We start from the raw sequence: 22696 nt of genomic DNA on the forward strand, positions 1-22696 counted from the left end.
AGACAAGAAATAACAAGTGTTGACGAGGATGTGGGGAAAAGGGAACCCTTGAGCACTGTTTTGGGAATGTAAATTGGTGCAGCCAGTATGGAAACCAGTATGGAGGTTCCTTAAAGAATGAAAAATAGAACTGCCATATGATCCACTAATTCCACTTCTGGGTATTTCACCGATGGAAACTTAACACAAAAAGGTATCTACACCCCCATGTTCACTGCAGCATTATGTATAACAGCCAAGAAATGGAAACAACCTAAGTGCCCATCAACGGATGAACGGATAAAGAATACGTGGATAGACAGACATACAAGGGAATATTTTTCAGCCATAAAAAGGAAGGAAATCCTGCCATGTGCAATGGCATGGATGGGCCTTGAAGGCATTGTGCTAAGACAAGTGAGATCAAGACAAATGCCGTACGATCGCACTTATATGTGGAATCTAAAACAACAAGCAAACAAACCCTGAACTCACAGATACAGAAAACGGGTGATTGCCAGAGGCGGGAGGTGGGGTGTTGTCAAAATGCAAGAAAGGTGGTCAAAATAAATTACTCCTGGGTATGTGATGTACAGCACGGTAACTATAGTAAAATATATACATATATTTTAAAAAGCGGCCTCAATATAACAAAAGTGCGAAACACAACTGCAGTGGAAGCGCTGCGGAGACAAGGAATGTTGAAGGTCAAGTTAGAAGCCGGCTTATAGTGAAAATTCAGAAGAGTTCAGAATAGTTTTTCATGCTTTATTTTTGTTCCATATAATAGAGTCTGAGAATTACAGACTCAGTTCCAGCCAAAACTAGTTCACTAGCATATTATATTTGGGGTTGGGGGGGGCATCTTTGGTTTGGTTCATGATTCAGTAACCAAACTACCAGCATTTATAAAAGTTATACAAGCCAAGCCATTTAATGCTTCTGATATTAAGAGGAATCTTAGGGTTGAGGTACACATTTTTATTCCTGGAAAAGCTGATATTGAATCAATAGTGTTTTAAGATCCATAACATCTTAGAACATGAGAAAAGCAACTTTTTTCTAGCACCATCTTCCACTTTTCCTTCTAAGCACATCCTGTACCTCTGCTATACCCCATTACCATTCCGCACCTCAACTTACACATGTGTCCCTGGGCCTTTGCACATGTTATGCCCACTGCTTGTGATTCCGTGTTCCCTCATTTCCTGACTCTGTTGGCCACTCACTTCAACACATCCCTCAAAACCTAGTTCAGGCTTAGAAGCAAGGACACCCCAGGAGCAATGCACACACCTAGTGCCCAGAGATTTGAATTCTAAATACCATTTCTCACTAAAGCAAATTAGAGCTCCTAAGAGAGATGGCTAGAACATCTTCTTTGGGACTTCCCTGGCAGTCCAGTGGTTAAGACTCTGAGCTTCCACTGCAGGAGGCATGGGTTCGATCTCTGGTCAGGGAACTAAAGAACCTGCATGCCACGTGCCATGGAAAAAAAAAAAAAAAGAATTTCTTTGCACAGGAAGTAAGGAAATACTAAAAGAAGGACAAGAAGCCAGTCTGAACGGGTTCCTGTTGGCCACATCTAGGGCAATTTAAAGCTCAAAATGAATAATGACGGGAATGGACTAGAACACACTGAAGAAAAAAAAGAATCCTTGAGTCCATACTGCTACTAAAAATAACTTTAAGGAATGGGGTGGGGGAGAAAGTTGAGCACTTTTTTTCCTAACAGAAGAATGTCAAGTCATAAGTGTAGAAGGAATGGTTACAAATCATTTTGAACCATGAAAAATAATTGATACAGGCAAGAATCATCAATAGTTGCTAAAAGCACTGGGTTAAAGAGAAGACAAACGGACGTCACGTGTTCCTGCTATCTGCAGTGCGAAAGACAAAACACCCTCTGTGCCAAAAAATCTATAATCTGAACCTATCATGAGGAAACAATCAGACAAATCTAAACTGTGGAACGTTCTACAAACAACTGTCCTGAACTCTTCCAAAGCAGCGATATCGTGAAAGAGAAAACACAATGCAGGGAAACTGTTCTGGAATAAAGGAGACTAATGAGACATGACAAGTAAATGCAATGTGTGATGCTTGAGCGGGTCCTGAATGGAGGGAAAACTACCAAGGCCGTTACGCAAGGCAATTGGGAAAATCTGAAGATGGATTGTAGTTGAGACAGTACTGTATCCATGGTTAAATTTCCTGAATATAATAATTATATTGTGATTATACAGGACAGGGGTCAGCAAACTACTGCCGGCAGGTCAAACCCAGCTCCTCATCTATTTTTATACAGCCTGTGAGCTAAGTGTGGTTTTGCTTGTTGTTTTTTTAATAATTGAAAAAAAATTTTTGCGTATAATTTCATTTGTTTGATTTTCAAAACTTGTGAAACTCAAATTTCATTTGAACTTATATGAAATTCACATGTCAGTGCTTACAAATAAAGTTTTATTGGAACCCAGCAACGCTCATTCATTCATGTGCTGTCTACGGCTGCTTTCATGGTACAAAGGCAGAGCTGGGTAGCGGTGACAGACACTGCAGAGCCCGTGAAGCCTGATGTCTGGAACTACGTCTCAAACAGTTCAGAAAAACCAAACGAAAAAGAATGTGTGTGCGCGCGCGCGTGCGTGCACGTGCCTGTAGGTAGATATATGGAGAGAGACTGAAGCAATTGTTATAAAATGTTAGCAGCGGGCGAATCTAGATGCAGGGTGTGTGGCTGTTGATCATACTATTCTCATACTTCTGTAGAGTTTGAAAATTTCAGAATAAAGAGTTAATAGAAATTAACAAATAAGCATGAAACTCACTTGCTCAGACTCTCACACACACACAGAAGCCCAACCTGTTTCAAATGGGCCTTCTTTCCTTCCTGGACCAGCCCCTTGTTCTTCCCTTCTCTGAGCCCCACCCCACCCCCTGCTCCCGCTGACATCTTGCACTGTTGCAACTGTCGGCTCAACACTTCATCTATCCCAGCTACTCGGGGTTTCTCAGACTCTGTTCTGGAGGGCGTCATGAGCTTTTGCACATCCAATTTCAAGTTTTAAAATAAATCTCCATTTTTACGATGGAAGCTGAAATGGAAAACACTGAAACCCCATTTCACGTCTGCTTCTCCCCAGAACAGTAGGAGCCTGGCAGGCAGAGAGGCTGGCTGACTGCGGGGGAACAATCCCACCACACAGTGTCCTCTCTATAAGGAGGCCTGGGAAATCTCCCATCCAGCCTCTACCCAGAAAAGGAGACCTCCTCGGGAGCTACCTGGGACTTCTCGAGTTATGGCCAGAAAGTACTGGTAGCTAAGCAGGCTTGCCTTTTCCCAGTGGCTGCCGGACTGGGACCTTCTATAGCTAAAAGTGCACGCACAGGTCATTATGGTATGCATTTTTAGCCTCATTCCTGGCTCCATTTAGGGTCTCCACCCTTGTTTTTCTTTCTTCTCTCTCTCTCAGTTTTAATATGCTATCATGTTATATTTGATATATGCTGCTAGGCTGCCCTAAATCCCTTCTGGAACCAGACTGGGTCTCAGTGAAAAGCTGAAACAGAAACCCTGTGCTGGCCTCCTCTTTCTCTGCCTCTTACCAAACCATATGGCTGCCTGGCGCTCCCCAAGCATCTCATGCCTGCAGCATCGTCTCTGGCCTGCAGTGCCTGAGGGCAGCCTGGCAACCTTGGCAATGACTTATGGAGTCTGTGATTTCCAGTGAGATGAGTAAGCAGAGGAAGTGGAATTTCTTTTCTAAACAGTCAGAAGTGAGAGCAAAACTCCTTCCAAGGAGGCCAGGCCATGAAGGAGAGATGCAAAGTGGAAATGGCTATTTGGTTCATCTAAACCCGGGCCCTGTCCCTGCAGCACACTGTACGCAGCGGGACCAGCTTTCCTCCAGGTTGAGGGGAGATGGACAGGGACCTTGTACTGGGCAGGAAGGATGAGTGGAACAGAGTCGACCAAGGCCAGGATGTAGGCATAGGCCCGACAAGTAAGGCAGGTGGAGAGGACCAGGAGGCCGAACGAGAAGGTGGGTTCTGGAAGCACCCTGCCCAGGTTGGAACCCCAGCTCAGCTACTCACTAGCCGTTTAGCTTTGTGCAGAATGACTCATCCTCTCCAGGCCTCAGTCTTCTCAGCTGTGCAATGGATAGAACAATACCTGCTTCACAGGGGCATCGCCAGGACCAAATGAGACCATCCTGTGAAGTGCTGGGTACAGACCCAGACACGAAGTAGGCGCTCAATAAGCATTAACGGCTACGCTTATCCTTACAGCACCACCATCGTTTCTGCTGGAGGGGACTCTATACACTGAGTTATGGAAGGAAATGTGTTGTGTTGGATGGAGGCCAGAGCTTTGGAAGGCAGGCAGAAGGTCAAGAACAGACAAGTATAGCTTTGGGACAGGATTTGACAGATGAATGCAGTTTATTTAGGATGTGGAGTTTCCGGATCCTGGTCCAAAGTCAGGGCCGTGGTTCAGCCCACCTTTCCCCCCCTCGCACCATTCAGCCAACCCATCGTCTGAGCAGGCAGAGCTGTTCCTCATTCCTGCTTTTCCCCAGCTGAGGCTGCAACTGAGGACAGACACACAGACACACACACAGGCTTCAACGTCTCTCACTTCTCTGCATCACAAAGGTCAAAGCCTCCACGTGGTCCTGCGACCTCCAGCCATACTGTCCCTGCACCCATGCGTATGCCGCAGCTCAGAGGCCCGTGGAAGGAACCTCCAAGGAAGCAACACTGCTGCCTCTGGCCCTGCCCCTGAACGACAGGCCACGAACAGATGGAGCTGGTCTATGATCACGCTGCAAACTCCAGAGCTTCCTATTATCCCTTTTCTCTGGACCCGGACCCATGCCAGACCACGAACCTGGGGAAGCTATCTGCTTTAGAGACTCCAACCTTTCCCGGCTGGGCTGTCCCAAAGGGTAGACTCTGATGGGAAAGAAGGGGACCCTACTAGCCCTTCCCTGGGCATGACGCTAGATTTTTCTCCCCTGAGATTTTCCTGCAGGCTGAGAAGGCATCAGCCTCCTCTGCTGAACTCCTACCCATCCTTCAAAACCCATCCCCAATTTGCCCAGCCAAAACCAACTCCCCTTCTGCCTACCCCTACAGCCTACTGCAGCACCACAATCACCAGCAAAACTCTGGGTCGGGAATAGGCCTCCTGCCTTCCCATCTACCTCAGTCCCCGCTCCCTGTGGCTGAACCAAAGGCTCTGTAAAAACAGAGAGCAGGGCTTCCCTGGTGGCGCAGTGGTTGAGAGTCCGCCTGCCAATGCAGGGGACGAGGGTTCGTGCCCTGGTCCGGGAGGATCCCACATGCTGGGCCCGTGAGCCATGGCCGCTGAGCCTGCGTGTCCAGAGCCTGTGCTCCGCAATGGGAGAGGCCACGGCGGTGAGAGGCCCGCATACCGCAAAATAAAAACACCCAAAAAACAGAGAGCAAACTTCTTGTATTTGTGTTACCTCCAGAACTTCCTGCTCAGTGCCCAGTGCATGGGAGTTGCTCTGTGTCTGTGAGGATAGATTGAATTTGGACACATAACCACATTCACTGCTCCCCCTCCTTAGGCATGTCTCCCCATGATGGAACTCCTTAAAGCCCCAGGCATCACGAAGGGATGCTGTCTTTGAAGGAACCCAAGGTCTGCCAGGTACCAGCTACGGGAGTTGGGGCTGCTTGCTTGACCTCTTCAGTCCCGGGTTCCCTTATCTGAACGAGAAGGGCAGCCACCTCCACCTGTGGGACTGTTTTGAGGGAGAATGTGGTATACACCTGGCATATAATAATTGCTCAATGAGCAGCCAGACTTTGAAAACAAGCCAATCACCCTTGCTGGCTCCCCCTCCTCACCTCCCACTCACATCTCGATCCACGGCAATGTGGCTTCCACCCGTGAAACTTCCCCTGCCAAGGACACCAAGACCTGTGTGCCAATGGGCTCTCGATCCCCAAGCTTCTCGCCCTCTGCAGCACTGACCCCACTGCTCAACCCTTCCCAGGGCTTCCGCTGCATATATTTATATGCTTGGTTTTCCCTCCATACGCAGGCATCTGCCCTCGGCTGCTGACCCACACACACCGACGTGCCTCGGGACAGCGCCACCTGGGCATCTCGAGGGCATCTCCATCTCTACCCATCCCAACCTGAACTCGCCTTCTCCTCAGTCTCAGGCTACCACCTCTCTGCACATTTTAGCAGACGTCCCCCCAAACACAAGCCCACCGGATTAGTGCCCTACTACGGCTGTAACAAACGGCCACAAACACGGTGGCTGAAAACAACACAAACTTATTGTCTTCCTTTTCTGGAAGTAAGGAAGCCTAAAATCAAGGTGTTGGCAGGGCTGAGGTTTTTTCAGGTGGCTTGAGGGAAGACTCTGCTTCCTGGCCTTTTGTAGACTCTGCAGGCCTTAGCTCCTGGCTCCTTCTCCATCTTCAAGGCCAACAGCATAGGGTCTTCCAATCTTTTCTCTCTGACTCTAACTCTCCTGCCTCCCTCTCATAAAGATGCTTGTAACTGCAGTGGGCCCACCCCGCTAAGCCAAGATAATTTCTCCATCTCAAGGTCCTTAACTTGATCACATGTGCAAAGTTCCTTTTACCATGTAAGATAACACATTCACAAGTTCCAGGGATCTGGACATGGCCATCTTTGGAGAGCCATTGTTTGGCCTACTATAGTCACCTCCCTTCACCTGCTCCAAATCTCTAGGATATCCCTCCAGGGACAGACAAAATGTTGGCCCACCTCCTTTCTACAGCCAGTGTCTCCATGTGAACCTTCTTAGGTAATATAAAAGCTTACCCATCACGCCTTATCTCTACTGTATATTCAATCATTTCTTCAGCAGGACTCCCTCCATTGGGTTTTTTAAGGAAGTTAATGTCTCATTAACAAACTCCCTTGACCCCAGTCTTCCCTCAGCCATCACCCTTCCTGTCTCTCTCCTCCACGTATTTCTAATCAAACTTCTGAGAAGTGACTACACCAGTCACCTCCATTCTAATGAGGTTCCCATCTCATTACTCTTCTGCAGGATTTCTCAGCCCTGGTACTGTTGACAACTGAGGCCAGATCATTCTTTGTTGTAGGAGGTTGTCCTATGTATTATAAAAGGTTTAGCAGCATCCCTGGCCTCTTACTTCTAGATGCCAGTAGCATATCTCCATCTTAAGTTGTGATGGCAAAAAAAAAAAAAAAAAAAAATCCAGACATTTCCAACTACCCCAGAAAGGGGGTGGGGGGTATAAATTGCCCCAGGTTGACAACCACTGGCTTATAGTAACAGCTCTTGCTAAAGTCACCAATGACTTCCCTGCACTAAATCCAGTGAATGCTTTCGAGCCCTTCTCTTGCTTGGCTTCTCAGCAGAGCTGGACATTGCTGGACATTCTGGCCTTCCCCCCTCAGGCCACTCTTGCTCTGGCTCCCCTGCAGGATCGAGCTCCCCTGCTGGAGCGCTCACCGTTGAAGTTCCTCAAAGCTTAGTCCTCAGGCTGTTGCACCTCTCGCTCAGCCCGTTCTCCCTGGGGGCTGCCCTCCAGCCCTCTGGCCCCACGGATCACCTATGCACAGGTGACTCATGAAGTAACATCTCCAGTCGTCCTTTCCAAGCTCTGAACCCATATATATAAAGCTGCCTAGTTGATATCACTACTTGGATATCTTGGCATCACTCAACAAGATAGCCAAGGCATCACTCCAAACTCAACAAGCCCCAAACCAAAATCAGGATCTTCCCCTCAACCCAGTCCCCTTCTGGCGTTCCCTATTTCTCACAGAAATTCACCATTCCTGACCTGTAGGGAGAGGAACGCTGCCGGAGTTGTTCATGACACTTCCCTCTCCCTTACTTGGGCCAATAGGTCTCTTCGCAAGTCAAATCTCTTTCACCTCTGAAGTAGTTCACAAACCAGTTCACTTGTCTCCATGTCTCTGCCCCACCCTAGCTCAACCCTCCACCGTCACTGACTTCAAGAACGAACACAGTCCTCCGACTGGGGTGCAGACGTCCATTCTTGACCAATGCCTCCACCCCATCAGTTCTCCAGCCTGCAGCCAAAGTCACCCTTTCAAAACATAAATGAAAGCTTTCCGCTGTTCTGAAAATGGAGAACGGAAGTCCCAGTCTGGCCCACTGGGCCCTACGTGACCCAGCCGCGGTCTCTTCCAGGCCACGTTTGCTGCACTCCAGGCACACTGACCGCCCAGTTGCTCAAACGTGCTCCCTTCTGCCACAGGACCTTTGCTCCTGGTGCTCCATCCATCTTGATGCCCCTCACCAAGCATCACCCGGTGGGAATTCTCCTCCTTCAATCACAGCTCAACTGTTAGGAAGTCTTCCCCAACTCCTGGCCCCATCACATCCCTTGGTTGAGCACTTTTCTCCTAGCCCCACTGTCGCTCCATTACCTTTCAGAGCCATAATGTTACATCTATTTTTATTTATTTATTTATTTATTTGTGCGGTACGCGGGCCTCTCACCGTTGGGGCCTCTCCCGTTGCGGAGCACAGGCTCTGGACGCGCAGGCTCAGCGGCCATGGCTCAAGGGCCCAGCCGCTCCACGGCATGTGGGATCTTCCCGGACCGGGGCACGAACCCGTGTCCCCTGCATCGGCAGGCGGACTCTCAACCACTGGGCCACCAGGGAAGCCCCATAATGTTACATTTATTGATGCTTATCTTATTCTTTAATTTCTTCCATCTTCCCCACAGTAAATTCTATGAGGGCAGAACTGATGTCTGATCTGGTCCACCATTGTGTCCCCAGAGCCAGCCCAGTGCTTGACACAAAGCAGACCTTCAAGAGGTGTTTATTTAAAGATAAATGAATCATCTTCCTACCCCCAGCCTGCCTGTCTCTACTGTCCCATGTCCCCCTATCTGTGGTCAAGTTTGGTGCCTGAAAGTCATCACTGATAATTTTCGAATCTGAAAATCCCTCTTCCTCACCTTCACATCCTGTCTATCAACGAATCTCGGGGATTCTCCCCCGCTAAATCTCTCAAACGTGCCCACCTTTAGCACTTGAGTTTAAGCCACCATCTTTCCAGATGCGAACTCCCACTCCAGCCTTTTACCTAGAATCCCAATTCTCCATTCTGCAACCTACCACGTCACACCTCTGCTTGAAACGTTCCGATGGCTTCCCCTGACCCACAGGATGAAGGATGCACTTGTCACGGCCTATGAAACACAGCATGATCTGGCTCCCACCTCCCTCTCCTGCCAATTCTCGCCGCTCTGCCTCTCAGGCTCACTGCTGCTGCCCCACCGGACTTCTTAGGTTCCTCTCTCTCAGCTGTTCTGCCTACATGGAGCATTTTTCCATCCCCCTTCTACTAACTGCTACTCATTCTTCAAGTCTCAGACCAGAGGAAGTCTTGACCAAACCCCTCAAGTAGGCCAAGAACAACAATAATAGCTGACAGTCACTGCGTGCTTACTAAAGGCAAGCACGATTCTAAGAACTTTGCAGCATTAACTCATTTCATCTTCACCATCCGCTATGATTATCCTGGCACAGAGAGGTTCAATGACTCATCCAAGGTCACATTAGATAGTAATTAGCAAACCGGCTGACATGATGAACTCAGGCTCCAGGCCCCAAATCCCAGAGCTCTGTGAACGCTGCCATCTCCCTGTGTACCCAGAGCGTCCTGTATTCCCCCTTCAGTAGCAATTTGTCACATGCGCATGTATTTGTTCACTGCCTGTGCTTCCCACCAGACTGTCCACTCCCAGAGGGCAGGGGCCGTGCCTGTCTTGTTGGAAGCTTTACCTCTAGCATCGGATATCACTGCTTTTTTAGCTGAACGTCATGCTATGCTCCAGGTCACCCACTCCAGAGGAGGGCTGGGGTAAACCCTTCATAAATGTCATAGAATGGCCCGCCAGACACGCGCACGAGGATTCATGGAGAAATTGCCCCACCACTGATTCCGCTGACTACTGCCAGATGGGGCTCCTCCGCATGGCCCTTGGCTACCAAGGGTCACAGGGGCAAGGGGACAGCAAGATCCATCATCCACGTGTCCAGGAGTGATGGCAGAAAAGCTCTGGGCCAGGCTGGGCCAGCGTATGGCTCCCCCTGCTGGTTTCCTTCCATGTTCGTGGCACCCTTTTCCGAGGCACAGCCCAGGAGACACTCACCAGCCACGAGAAGAAGCCAGCTGATTTGTCCTGGGTGGAGATCTGCCCCTCATAGGGGCCGAAGATGTGGCCCTTGGGGATGACCTCATTTATGCAACGCACGTCATTCTCCCCACTGGCTTCCTTGACCACCTCCATGCCCTGGGGGATGGTGAGGGCCGCCCGGTCTGGGATGCCCACAGGCACCGGCGTGTCGGACACAAACACCGGGGGACCATGGTTCGGGCACTCATCCACAAAGTACTCCTGGCAGGACTCGCAGACTGGAGGGATGGAAAGAGGAAAGAGAGCCTCAGTTGGGAGGTAGGACCCCCATGGAGGTGGCTGAGGGGCTGATGGGAGGCCCACCCTGAGGACAGCGTGAGCCAGTGCAAAGTACACAGCATGGGACTCGGGAGTCCCAGCCCTGGCTCCACCCCAGCCAGTCACAGGCCCCTGAGTCTTCAGTAGTGATAACTCACTCCCCTCCCTGGGGACTCAAAGGACACACCCACCAACACCAAGGAAGCCAGTTTGAAAAAATAGAAGAAAGATCATGACTGGAGTCAAATAGGTCTGGGTTTGAATTGCAGCTGTGCATCTGTGAGCTGTGGGACCTGACGCAGGTGGTACTGAACCCTCACCCAGTCTCAGTGTCCTCCCCTGGAAAATGGGACCAAATAATGGACACCTCAGTGGCTAACGGTGAGGATTAACTGAGGCCTGGACCTGTGTCTGGTACATAATAGGTGAGTGTCTATCTTCAGTATTCTCACTGCAAATTCCCTAAGCAGAGATGGGATGGGGGGGGGGAGTGGGGGGGCGGTGAAGGGCACGCAGAGTGGCCAAGAGTAGCCCCAAGCTCCACTTACACCAGAAGTCCACTTGCTGGAAGCTTTTGGGCATGATGAGGTCACGCTTCCCCTTCAGTTTCCTGGGCTCCACTTCCATGGCGGAGGGGTCTGGTCTCCTAGAGCTGGCCAGGACAGGGGCCAGTAGAGAAAGCACAAAGCGATCAGAGTGAGAGGCTGCTGGGCAGGGAAACCGAGGACGTGACCGGATGTGAGGCAGGTGGAGGAACCCCAGCCCACCTGCTTGTTCAGTGCAGTGGGTAGTGGAAAGGTAGGAGTCCTGAGACCTGGGTTCAGGCTTTCTTGGGCCACTACTTGGGTTTTTCTAGAGCCTGTGCTCACCCCTGGTCCTAGGAGTTGCCCAGAGCAGAGTATGGAAGATGAGTAAAGCATGGGATGTCTTCCCAGGGTCTCCCATCAACCCAGCCCAGCAATGCTCCCCCCCTTCTCCCTCGCCTGTCCCCACATTGGGGCCTCACCAGGGTTGGCCATACTCCTGGTCGCGGAGCGGTGAGCAGACCTCTGTCTTCACCACCGTCACCATCTCCCCCACGGCTGCCTTGGTCTGCGCCAAGCACTCCTTCATGTTCTCAGTCATTCTGTCCTGGGGACGCGAAGGCGGGACCACCACAGGAAGAGGATCAAAGAGACAGGGGAAGAGGGGTGAGTGGCAGAGAGGGCAAGCGGGGGTCTCCTGGAGTCTGGTTACCCTCCCTGCCATCCCCAGAGGAAGCGCTTGAGAACACAGACAACAAAAACAGCTGTAGCCCAGCCAAGAGGAAATGCCATTTCTATCCCGGGCTGGTCCTGGGGACGACTGGAGCCACCAGCCCCATGGGGTCAGGGGCCGGGAGTAGCTCAGGCCAGGAGGCAGGGCTGAGAAGCACAGCCTGTACCCCAAGACCAAAGAGCAAAGGGTACGAGGGACCCACAGGAGCCTCTGCACAAAACCCTGCAATGGGGAGCAGGGGAGGGATCGACTCAAGTCCAGCTGGGGCCAAAGGGGGCAGGCAGATGAAATGGGCCCCGAGCGCCTGGCTGCACAGCCCCTCACCCAGGGGCTTCCAGGGAATGCAGCCAGGCTCGCTTCGCCAGCTCAGAGCAGGTACAGGCGGGGCCTGGGGGTCCCCGTGTGGGCCGGCCCTGACTCCAAGCCCCACCCAGCTCTCTCTAGGGGAGTCTCCCTAGCCCGCAGCTTACCGCCCTCCTCCACCACCGCGCTGGGCTTCAGCCCCTCCCTTGGCACCCCAGGGTCCTCATGCCAAGCCCGGGGACACTCTTCTGGCCAGAACAGCGCTCAGCTCGGGCTGGGAGCGCGCTCGGCCCCCGGACTGGGCGAGCAGCGTGTGTGACTCACTACCCGGGGCCCCGCTGGCCACACCCCTGCTCCTCGGCTAATCAGCCCCCTGCTCCCCACCGGGGCCCCAAAGCCGCCGGCAGCGGGAGGGGTGTGGGGAAACGTGACGGCCTGCCCCCTTCTCCGAGCCGGCGGGGACTGGGGGCGCGCGGAGGGGGGCGGGGGAGGCCCGGGCCGGGCCGAGAAGCCCCGCCCCAGCCCCCCACCGTCCCCCCAGGGACCCCCAGCTCCTGAAGCCCGCGGGTCATCCCGGCTGCGTGTCCGGCTGGGAAAGTGTGAGATCCCGAGATCCGGCCGGCACTGCGCACCGGCCGGGAGCAGGGGCGGCGCGGGGGGCCGGGGAGGGCGCGGGCTCGCGCTCTCCCTCTCACCAACCTTCCCGGCGGGGCGCTCCCTGCCCAGCCCGGCCCTGCCCAGCGCCCGCCCCCCGCCCGCCAGGCCCGGCATTCCTTGCGGGGGCATGTGGCTTCTTGCCGGCCCCGGGGGCACGCAGTTGGCTGGCGGCCGGGAGGGGGGCGCGCGGGGAGCGAGAGGAAGCGGGCGCCCGGGAGGGGGCCCCGCCTGGGAGGAATTCCAGCCCCTCCCGCGGGCCTCGGCCCCCACGCGGGCCGGGGGGCGCCTCGCGGGCGTCTGGTGAGGATGATAGCGCCGGGGAGGCTGGGCCCCGCGGCCCACCGCGCGCCCTCCCAGCCTCCGCAGCCCACTCGGCACGGCGGCAGCGCGGCCTGCGGCGCGGCCAGAGCGCCAGCGACACCCAAGTCGCCGGCCACGCACCGCAAGCCCGCCCCTTCCCCGCCTGCGCGGCCTAGGGTGGGGACCAGCGTCTGCGAGGGGCCCCAAGGTTGGTGCTTGGCTGACCTCATAGCCCACGAAATGGCCCCCAAGCCACCCGTGAGGTGGGCAGGGATTGGGAGTCAGCGAGGCAGGAACCTAGAGCTGGAAGACGTCCAGTGACTCGCCCAAGGTCACGCAGCCCATTCCTGGCGAAGTCTGCACTGGAGCCTAGGGCCTCCTCTGAGTAAATGGGAAACAGCAGGACCCCGAAATGTAAGCGTTTTGTTTCAGGACTGGTTCACTTTCACGCCACACCCTCAGTCCAGTCTTCTTCTAGAAGTATCACCCGAATCACCCTGGGGTGGGTTCAGGACTCAGCACATAGGTGCAGCTGCCAGGTGGGGGCAGGACCCAGTGGATTTATAAACAGTCACAACACCCCTGCCCTAAGGAGCACCTCTCAACCGCATGGACAACATTTACACGCAACACATCCTGAGGCAGCTGGTCTAGAGTTTAGGAGCCTGGGCTCCCAGAGCCCACTGCTTGTGTTCAAATGCCAGCTATTGGCTCTGTGACCCTAGGCAGGTGTTAAGGACTGAATGTTTGTATGTGCCCCCTCAGAAAAAAAAAAAAAAAAAATCCATAATCCCTATGTTGGATGCCCTAACCCGCAGTGTGCCTGTATTTGGAGACAGGGCCTGCGAGGGGGTGATAAAGGTTAAATGAGGTCACAAGGATGGGGCCCTAATCTAATAAGGCTGGTGCCCTTAAAGAAGGGGAAGAGACACCAGAGCGCCCCCTCTCTCCACCAGGTGAGGACAGTAGGAAGGCAACAGTCTGCAAGCCAGGAAGAGAGCCTTCACCAGGAATCAAATTAGCCAGCACCTTGATCTTGGACTTCCCAGCCTCCTGAACTGTAAGAAATAAGTGTCTGGTGTGTAAGCCACCCAGTTTACGGCATTTTGTTATGACAGCCCGAGCTGACCTGGGCAGCAGGCTGTCTAACTTCTCTGTGCTTCCATTTCTTCATCGGGAAAATGTGTCAAGTATTAGATTCTATCACAGACGTTGCTGTATTAAACCGACAGAGACGTGTTTGGAGGGAGCTAGGGAGCTAGGCACCGTCTCTATACATCCACTGAGTAAAGCTCATCAGGAAGATGGGTATGTGTGACATCATTAAGGAGTGGCTTTGAATTCTCTCCTTTGGATTGGATTTATTTTAAGTCAGTCATTTGCAGACTCTGCCACTATCATAGGAACTGACCGCTCGGGACCATTTTGCATTGAGCTCTCCTGTTCTAGCCCCTCTGCCCTCCCCCGGCTTCACCTGTATGCCATGCTCCACCCTGCCAGGGGGGCCTGTGAACTTGCTGTGTATTCCACCTGGAACACACCTGGAAAACTCCTACCTATTCTTCAGCCCTCACTGTCCCCCCACCCATAATACCCTCTCTAGCCCCATGTCCCTTTCCTCATGACACTTGTCACTCTTAGAGCAGTCTTCTGTCAGTATGATTATTTGATGAATATCTGTTTCCCATAATAGATTAGAAGCTCCCCAAGGGCAGAGGGCAGGCCTTTTTGCTCACCACTGAATGGCCAGCACTTGTAACAGTGAGTGCCTGACGTCAGGGCAGAACAAGTGAAAGACAAGCCATATGCTAGGGCATGAACTTTAAGGAGGCACCCATTCTCAGGGTCATGCGCTTGCAGGGCTGGCACCTGAGACTGAGTGCCTCCTTCAATTTTGCACCCCTAGGTGCCTTGCTTGCCTTACCCGGGTCTCAGCCTTGCCTATCACATAGCATATTCTCAATAAATGTTTGCCAAGTTAATTCATGACCCAATGACCCGTCATAACTCACTGTCTCCCACCAATATGTTCTTCTGGCCCCTTTGAGTATCTCAACTCTGTAAGAGACCTCAGAGGGGGAGATAGGGTGGGTGGGTTATTGTTTTGAACCCTCTTCATGGGGTACTTTCTCGTGACCTCTGCCAGGCAAGGTGGGGGAGGCTGGCATCGAGAGGCAGTGAGGGACAGTGAGAGTGTGATGGGATTAGACTCCTGAGGCCTGGAGCCTGAATTTGATAATAAGTGTAAAGTATAAGCTGTGCAACCATGGGCATGTGACTTCAACTCTCTAGGCCTTAGTGTCTTCCTTGGTAAAATGGAAATAATCAAAATTGCCCCAGAGAAATCACTGAGGCAAAGGCTGGGTCAAGGTCTTGGAAAGAGCCAAGTGCTAAGGGTTTGGAAGGGATATTAATCCCTTACTGGCTCTAAACTGGCTGCCAGAGGCAAGGGGGTGAGCAGGAAGAGAAAGGAGAGGGGGGATGGAGGGAAGAGAGACTGGGGGCGAAGGAAAGGAGGGAGAAGTAGGCAATAGTAAGGGAATAAAGGCTGGAGGGGAAGAGGGAGAGGAGAGGAAATCGGAGAAAAAGGTCGAAAGGGAGAGGGAGACTCAGAGAGACAGAGGGAAGAGGCACACAGACATTTTTCTAAGTCTTAAATGGTCCTGGGGAAAACATCCCCTGATAAAAAAAAGCATTCATTTGAATCTCAAAGTAGAGATGTCTGTGGGCCACGTACTTTCATGTCTTATTTTTCATTTACATCCCACCTTCATCCCATTAAAAAAGTTGTGACGATTTATAACATAAACTCATACTCAGCAGGACAGCTGAACAACCAGAGACCTCATGGAGAGGAGTGATGCCAGTTATACACAGAATCTGTGGTAAGATGTTTAGTGATCGAGCTTTCCATTCAGTTCTGAGCCTCCTGGCGGCTAAGGCAAAAAGGGAAACACGATGGGTTACAAAGTACTCATTATTTGATACCTATTTATTGACTGGCTGCACAATTAAGTTCTTTTCATTCTTGGAGGGGTCCAGCTGCCTGGAGAACCAGAATTAACTCTCACTTACATAACTGGTGTGTATTACAACTCCTTTCTGTGTCTGTAGTGAAGGCCATGGGGGCAGGGAGGGAGAAGATGGGATGTGGCAGGACTGAATGAACTTCCATTTGGGAAGAGAGGAAGAACACGGGCTTGTGTCCTTCATTAGGTCCAGCTCAGCGGGCACGGTAAGGCCCCAGCCAGGTGAAGCTCCAGCAACTGTTTCCGCAGACTGCTCTGGCCCTGCTTGCCCAGAGAGGGGCTTAGGGGAGGGCGGGGTGGGGGTGGGGGTCAGCAGGCCTCGTAGAGGACTCCAAGCTGCTGGCAATGCTCCCTCTCAGCTGGCTCCTCTGAGTCTGCACCCGCAGAGATTAGGCATGTTGCAAACCCAGCAATGAGATGCAGACCCAAGAGGAGGGGGCAGAATGCGGCTCAGGAGCCTGCAGCTCTGTTTTCACTCTTGGCAGGTTGCCAGGGTCCTGGAATGCCCGGCAGCCAGTGTGGCCAGAGGACCAGGGGCCTGTACCCACTTGGGTACCCTAGAGGCTAGCGCCAGGAGAACCTGGCAGGCCTGCTCTTGTACCCCCACAGCATTCTGTGTTGTCTCCCCGATGACAAAGGGACACGCAGTGAGGTGGCTGGCCCAAGTTACACAGTGACCTGGGCTGGGTATCCCAAGCCTTGGCTCTCAGTCCTGACTGTGCCATAAACTTTTATTTATTTACTTATTCATGGCTGCGTTGGGTCTTCGTTGCTGCGTGCAGGCTTTTCTCTAGTTGCAGCGAGCGGGGGCTACTCTTCCTTGCGGTGTGCGGGCTTCTCATGGCGGTGGCCTCTCCCCCGTTGCGGATCACGGGCTCTAGGCGCACGGGCTTCAGCAGCTGTGGCTCCCGGGCTCTAGAGCGCAGGCTCAGTAGTTGTGGTGCACGGGCTTGGTTGTTCGGCCGCATGTGGGATCTTCCCGGACCAGGGCTCGAACCTGTGTCCCCTGCATTGGCAGGCAGATTCTTAACCACTGCGCCACCAGGGAAGGCCCTGTGCCATAAACTTTTTAGGTGATCCTGAGCAAGTTCCTGCCTGGCCCTGAGCCTCAGTTTCCCCTTCCTGAAAAATGAAAGTTCCAACGTGGTTCTTAACAGTAAACCATGGGGATAATTGGGGGAAAGCATGGAATTATTACAGGGAGTTGTTGGATTTATATGTCCAGCAAGCTCTGCCTATGGAAAGAACAGATTATATGCCTTGAACTTATGCACAAGACAGATTTGCAAATGTGTGTAGATACTTTTGCGATGAACTAAAGGTAAATTTATTTAACAGTGTTATTGATTCATAGAAGCCCTACGGCACCATGTGTTTTGTTAACCAACTGATACCAGCACAGCCACTCAACAAGCTGTGTAACCTTGAGAAAATTCACTACCTGCTCCACCTCGGTTTCCTCATCTGTCCAATGGGACAGATATCAGATCCTACCTCCTAGGGCTGCTTTACAGAGCACAGTGCCTGGCATATAATAGGTACTCTATAGATATTAGTTCTTCTTATCGTCCATTTTATTTATTATTTTAAACGTGTAGCACACATCAGGTGAGCCTGTTGGTGAAATTTTTTTGACATTAAAAGAGGGCCTTGGGCTTCCCTGGTGGCGCAGTGGTTAAGAATCCGCCTGCCAATGCAGGAGACACGGGTTCAAGCCCTGGTCCGGGAAGATCCCACATGCCACGGAGCAACTAAGCCCGTGCACCACAACTACTGAACCTGCGCTCTAGAGCCCTCCAGCCACAACTACTGAGCCCACATGCCACAAGTACTGAAGCCCGCGCACCTAGAGCTTGTGGTCCACACAAGAGAAGCCACCGCAGTGAGAAGCCTGTGCACCACAACGAAGAGTAACCCCCGCTCGCCACAACTAGCGAAAGCCCGCGCGCAGCAACGAAGACCCAACACAGCCCAAAATAAATAAATAAATTTATAAAAAATAATAATAATAAAAGAGGGTCTTCACGAGTAGTCAATACCCTTAATAGAGAAACACTTTTAATAAATCTATACTATAAAGATGCTTATCCCAATGGAAAAATAAAATGGAAAAGAACATGAAAAAGCAATCTGCAAAAGAAAAGAGACAAATGGCCAATCTGCTTTATGGAAAATCACAAAACGCTAATACTCAAATAAATATAAGTTAAAACAAATAAATATCATTTCTCCTCTATTAAACTGGCAAAGATTAAAAATCTTGATACTAGTCAGAGTTGGCAAATGTGTGGGGGAAATACCCTACATACCCTACTAGTTAGAATAGAAATCGGTGTAATCTTTCTGCAGGGCAATTTGGCAATGCATATGAAAAGTCTTGAAATGAGCAAAACCTTTGTAGGAGCAGTCCCAAATCTAGGAATTTATCCTAAGGACATAATTAAGTTGTGTGCAAAGATTTACCCACAAGGCTTTCCTCTGCAACACTATTTTTAGTAGCAAAAAACAGGAAACAACTTAAACCTCGAAAATAGGGGAGAAGTTAATACATAACACACAATGAAATATTACACAGCAATTAACAGTGCTTTAGAAGAATATTTATTGACACGGAAACAGGCTCAACATACTGTTACAGAAAAACTGAAAGTTATGAAGTGAAAGAAGCCAATCTGAAAAGGCTACATCCTGTGCGATTCCAACTCTATGACATTCTGGAAAAGGCAAAACTATGGACAGAGTAAAAAGATCAGTAGCTGCCAGGGGTAAGAAGGTGGGAAGGGTGAATGGGCAGAGCACAGAGGATTTTTAGGGCAGTGAAACTACTCTGTATGATACTATAATGGTGGATACACGTCATTATACATTTGTCCAAACCCTCAGAATGTAAAACACCAGTGAGCCTTAATGTAAGCTGTGGCCTTGGGATGATAATGATGTCAGTGTAGGTTCAGCATTTGGAACAAATGTACCTGCCTCTGGTTTTAACTGTATAACCAACAGCTGAATGCCTGCTGGGGTGGCCACCGGACTGGCCACATAGCTGAGGACTGATGGGTCCAAGCACACCTCCGGCTCTTGGAGTCTGGGCTAGTCCTTCGACTAATGCTGCTGTCCATAGTGGGGGAGGTTCTGGAGGTGGGGGCCAGGGAGCATAGGGAAACCCTCTAGTTTCTGCTTGATTTTCCTATGAACCTAAAACTGCTCTAAAAAATAAAGTCTAGGGACTTCCCTGGTGGTGCAGTGATTGGGAATCTGCCTGCCAATGCAGGGGACACGGGTTCGAGCCCTGGTCCGGGAAGATCCCACATACCGCAGAACAACTAAGCCTGTGCACCACAACTACTGAGCCTGAGCTCTAGAGCCTGCGAGTCACAACTACTGAGGCCGCGTGCCACAACTACTGAAGCCTGTGCACCTAGAGCCCGTGCTCTGCAAGAAGAGAAGCCACCGCAATAAGCCCGCACACCGCAATGAAGCGAGCCCCCGCTTGCTGCAAATAGAGAGAAAGCCTGCGTGCGGCAACGAAGACCCAACGCAGCCAAAAAGCAAATAAATAAATTTATTTATTTTAAAAAATAATAATAAAGTCTATTTTTTAAACGAAAGTTGCAAAGATAGATACAAAATAATTCCATATAAAATGTATATTTAGCTATATGGATTTGCACACACAGATCTGGAAGGATACGTATTGGGATATCACTAGTGGTCAGTTGCGGGGCTTATGTTAAAGAGAGTTTCTGCTTTCTTTTTGCTAAAGAGAACAATAAGTCACTTAAAAAAATTTCTAAAGGAACTCTTCATACTCATTTAGTTGAGAAATCGCCAGAGAAGATAATAACTAAGGTTCTTCCATCTTTACCCACCTGTCATTAGACACTGAGATCGAACCAATTATTTGGGAGGAAGGAGGATCCAAAGACTGAACACCAGGCATATTGTCACTTGATGCACACTGGATGGATGAAGGAATCAATCAATCGACCAACTGAGCAATAAGGGCCCCAATATTTCAGCCATGAAACAACTCCGTTTTAATCTTTTATGATTCCCATTTGAAAGACATACTGCATGTATTGTATGATAATTCATTCATTTTCCTGGTTTTTCTAATACCCACAGGTTATGTGATAACTAGGGTGAACACATGGGTTCTCTGCCGTCATTCTAAGCAAAAGCAAAGAAATCTGGCCCGTTCATTCACGTGTCCTGCTGGTTACAGGGAGCCGTGCGAGTTTCCTTACACTTCTCTACGTCCAAAACATAGCTCGGCGGATAGAATACTATGCAGAATTGAGACGACCACAACTGCATGCTGTAGTATAGATGAGTCATAATACTGAGAAAAGAAACGAGACCCCATAGAGTACATGCCGTATGGTTTAATTTGTATAGTTAAAACTAGGCAAAACTGTGGTGGTTACAGGTGTTGCTGGTTATCCTTGCAAAGAATTATTATAGAAATGGGCAGAAAAGGGGGTTCTAGGGTGCTGGCCATGCTCTATTTCTGGATCTGGGTACTGGCCCCTTGGGTGTGTTAAGTTTGTGAAAATATATTGAGCCATGCTCTTATAATATGTGCATTTTTATATGTATGTTAATAATAACAAAGAAAAGAATCTGCAGGGGCCCTCAGGGCAAGGAACTCCCCGTGGCGGGACCTCCAACCCCATCCAGCCCTTGATTTTGCAGCTGGGGGAACTGCGGTCCAGCCAGGTGAGGCTTCTGCCCCAGTCATGGCGGATCTGGTTTCAGGCCTTTACCTGCGTGGCAGTTTCCACTGAGCATCGGTGGTACAGCTGGCTGAGGCCTGCAGAACACATTCTCCCAAGGTGGTTCCTCCTGCAGAACCTTTTAGAGGTAATATGTTTACTCCATGATGGTAAGACTTTGATAAGGAGTTGGGAGAAACAGTGTAAAGGTTCGTGAGGCAAATGGAGAAGCTGGCGAAGGACGCCACCTTCTTTAATGAGTTTGCTTCTTACAGCGGATGCTGCTAGTGGCTTACCGGGATCCCATTCCGCCTTTCCTCCCACTAATGGAATTGGACTCTGTTCAGATGCTACACCTTCCTCACTGGACCTACTGCCCTACCCTCGGGGGGGTGGGAAGCACGCAGCCTTTGTTGCAAATGGCCGCCACGTCCTGTGGAAGACCGCAGCAGGAATCACCCTTAGGATGACCTAGCACGGCAGAGCAGTGGAAAGGTGTGGTATAGTCATAAATATATCTGGTCTTTGTCCCCAGCTCCTGGAACAGAGCTCCTAAAACCCTTGGCATTTCCCAATAGGAGTGTCTTTTGTTATTCACAAGGAGCCCCTTGCTGTCACACCTGAGTTGATGCTAATGAAGTGACTTAGGATGGGGCCCCTTGATAGGCTTAAGATGGGGCTGATCACCAGAAAGACCAAGAGATTAGAGTTAGAACTTTCAGTCCCATCCACTGACTTGGGGGTGGGGGTAAAGACTGAACTCTATAAAAATTCTTAAGATTCAGAGAGCTTCGTGGTTGGTGAACACGTCCGGGTGCTGGGAGAGTAGCGCGCCTGGAAAGGGCACGGAAGCTCCACGCCCCTCTCCCCATACCTTGCCCTAGGCATCTCTTCCATCTGGCTGTTCCTGAGTTGTATCCTTTATAATAAACCAAAAATTAGTAAGTAAAGCACTTTCCTGAGTTCTGTGAATTGTTCTAGGGAGTTATAGAACCTGGGGAGGGGGACATGGAAACCCCTGATTTATGTTGGTCAGAAGTATGGGTGGCCCAGGACTTGCAAGTGGTGTTTGAAGTGGGAACCATCTTGAGGGAGTGGGCCGCCAGCCTGTGGGATCTGTGCTCATTCTGGATACTTAGTTTCAGTTGGTGTCAAAGTATCAGAGCATGGTTTGTTCGGTACTGGAAAACACACCAGAGACGGGGACTTTAAATGACATGGTTAAGGCATTAAATCAACGGGTCCTGATATCTGCCCTACTTCTGCACTTCCTGTTACTTCTTTTTACTCAAGCCTGACTAGGACAGGGTCTCTGTTACATGCAGCCCCAGCCATCCTCACTGGTACCCTACCCTGCCAAAGGTGCAGGCTCCACCTACCCGCAGGTCCACTGGGGCTGTGCCTCTGTAAAGCATCCTCCCCGATGGTGCCTTGGACTACAAAGGGGCAAAGGGAGGGGCTGCAGCATTACACCCCCAGCCACCCCTCTCCCCTAAGCCCAAGATCTGACCTGCAGCTATAACCTGAGCTCTCTCTCTCATGCACTGCTGGTGGGAGTGTAAAGCTGGTACCTCTAGGGAGAGCAGTTTGGCACTGGGAACCTTTCAAAAATGCACATAATCTTTGATCCTGCAATTCCACTTCTAGGAGTTTCTCCGAGACACATGTGTAAGGGTATTCATTGCAGCACTGTCTGGAAGCGCAAGGAACAACCAGCGTGTCCATCTGGAGGTTGGTTAAATAACTGATAGCATAACCATACAACAGGCAGCTGTTTCAAGGAAGGAACTGACGGAACAAACTCCATTCCCTGCTTCCACTCTGCCTCTACTGTCCATTCTCCACCCCACAGCCAGGGTGAGCCCATTACAACCTAGGTCAGATCAGATGGCCCCCAGCTCAAAACCCTCCTCAGAGCCCCACCTCACGCAGAGCAAAGAGCAAAGCTCTTCAGCGGCGTGCCAGCCG

The 22696-nt window shown here is 50.9% G+C and overlaps 1 protein-coding gene across 3 annotated transcripts in view; it reads right to left on the reverse strand.

Moving 5' to 3' along the window:
* Positions 1-22696, reverse strand: part of PRDM11 (PR/SET domain 11) — an 82617-nt gene that overhangs the window by 36378 nt on the left and 23543 nt on the right. For 2 of the 3 annotated variants that reach the window (XM_060159342.1, XM_060159344.1), the window contains exons 1-3: positions 11474-11825; positions 11016-11119; positions 10165-10427 (exon numbers count right to left, since the gene is read on the reverse strand). In XM_060159342.1, the coding sequence (XP_060015325.1) occupies positions 10165-10427; positions 11016-11119; positions 11474-11715 (609 nt within the window). In that variant the 5' untranslated portion in view covers positions 11716-11825. Of the gene's footprint in view, positions 1-10164; positions 10428-11015; positions 11120-11473; positions 11826-22696 lie in introns of those variants that run through there. The other variant, XM_060159343.1, reaches the window with a different exon arrangement.

The sequence above is a fragment of the Lagenorhynchus albirostris genome, chromosome 9, assembly GCF_949774975.1.
Source record: "Lagenorhynchus albirostris chromosome 9, mLagAlb1.1, whole genome shotgun sequence".
Taxonomy (NCBI): Eukaryota; Metazoa; Chordata; class Mammalia; order Artiodactyla; family Delphinidae; genus Lagenorhynchus; species Lagenorhynchus albirostris.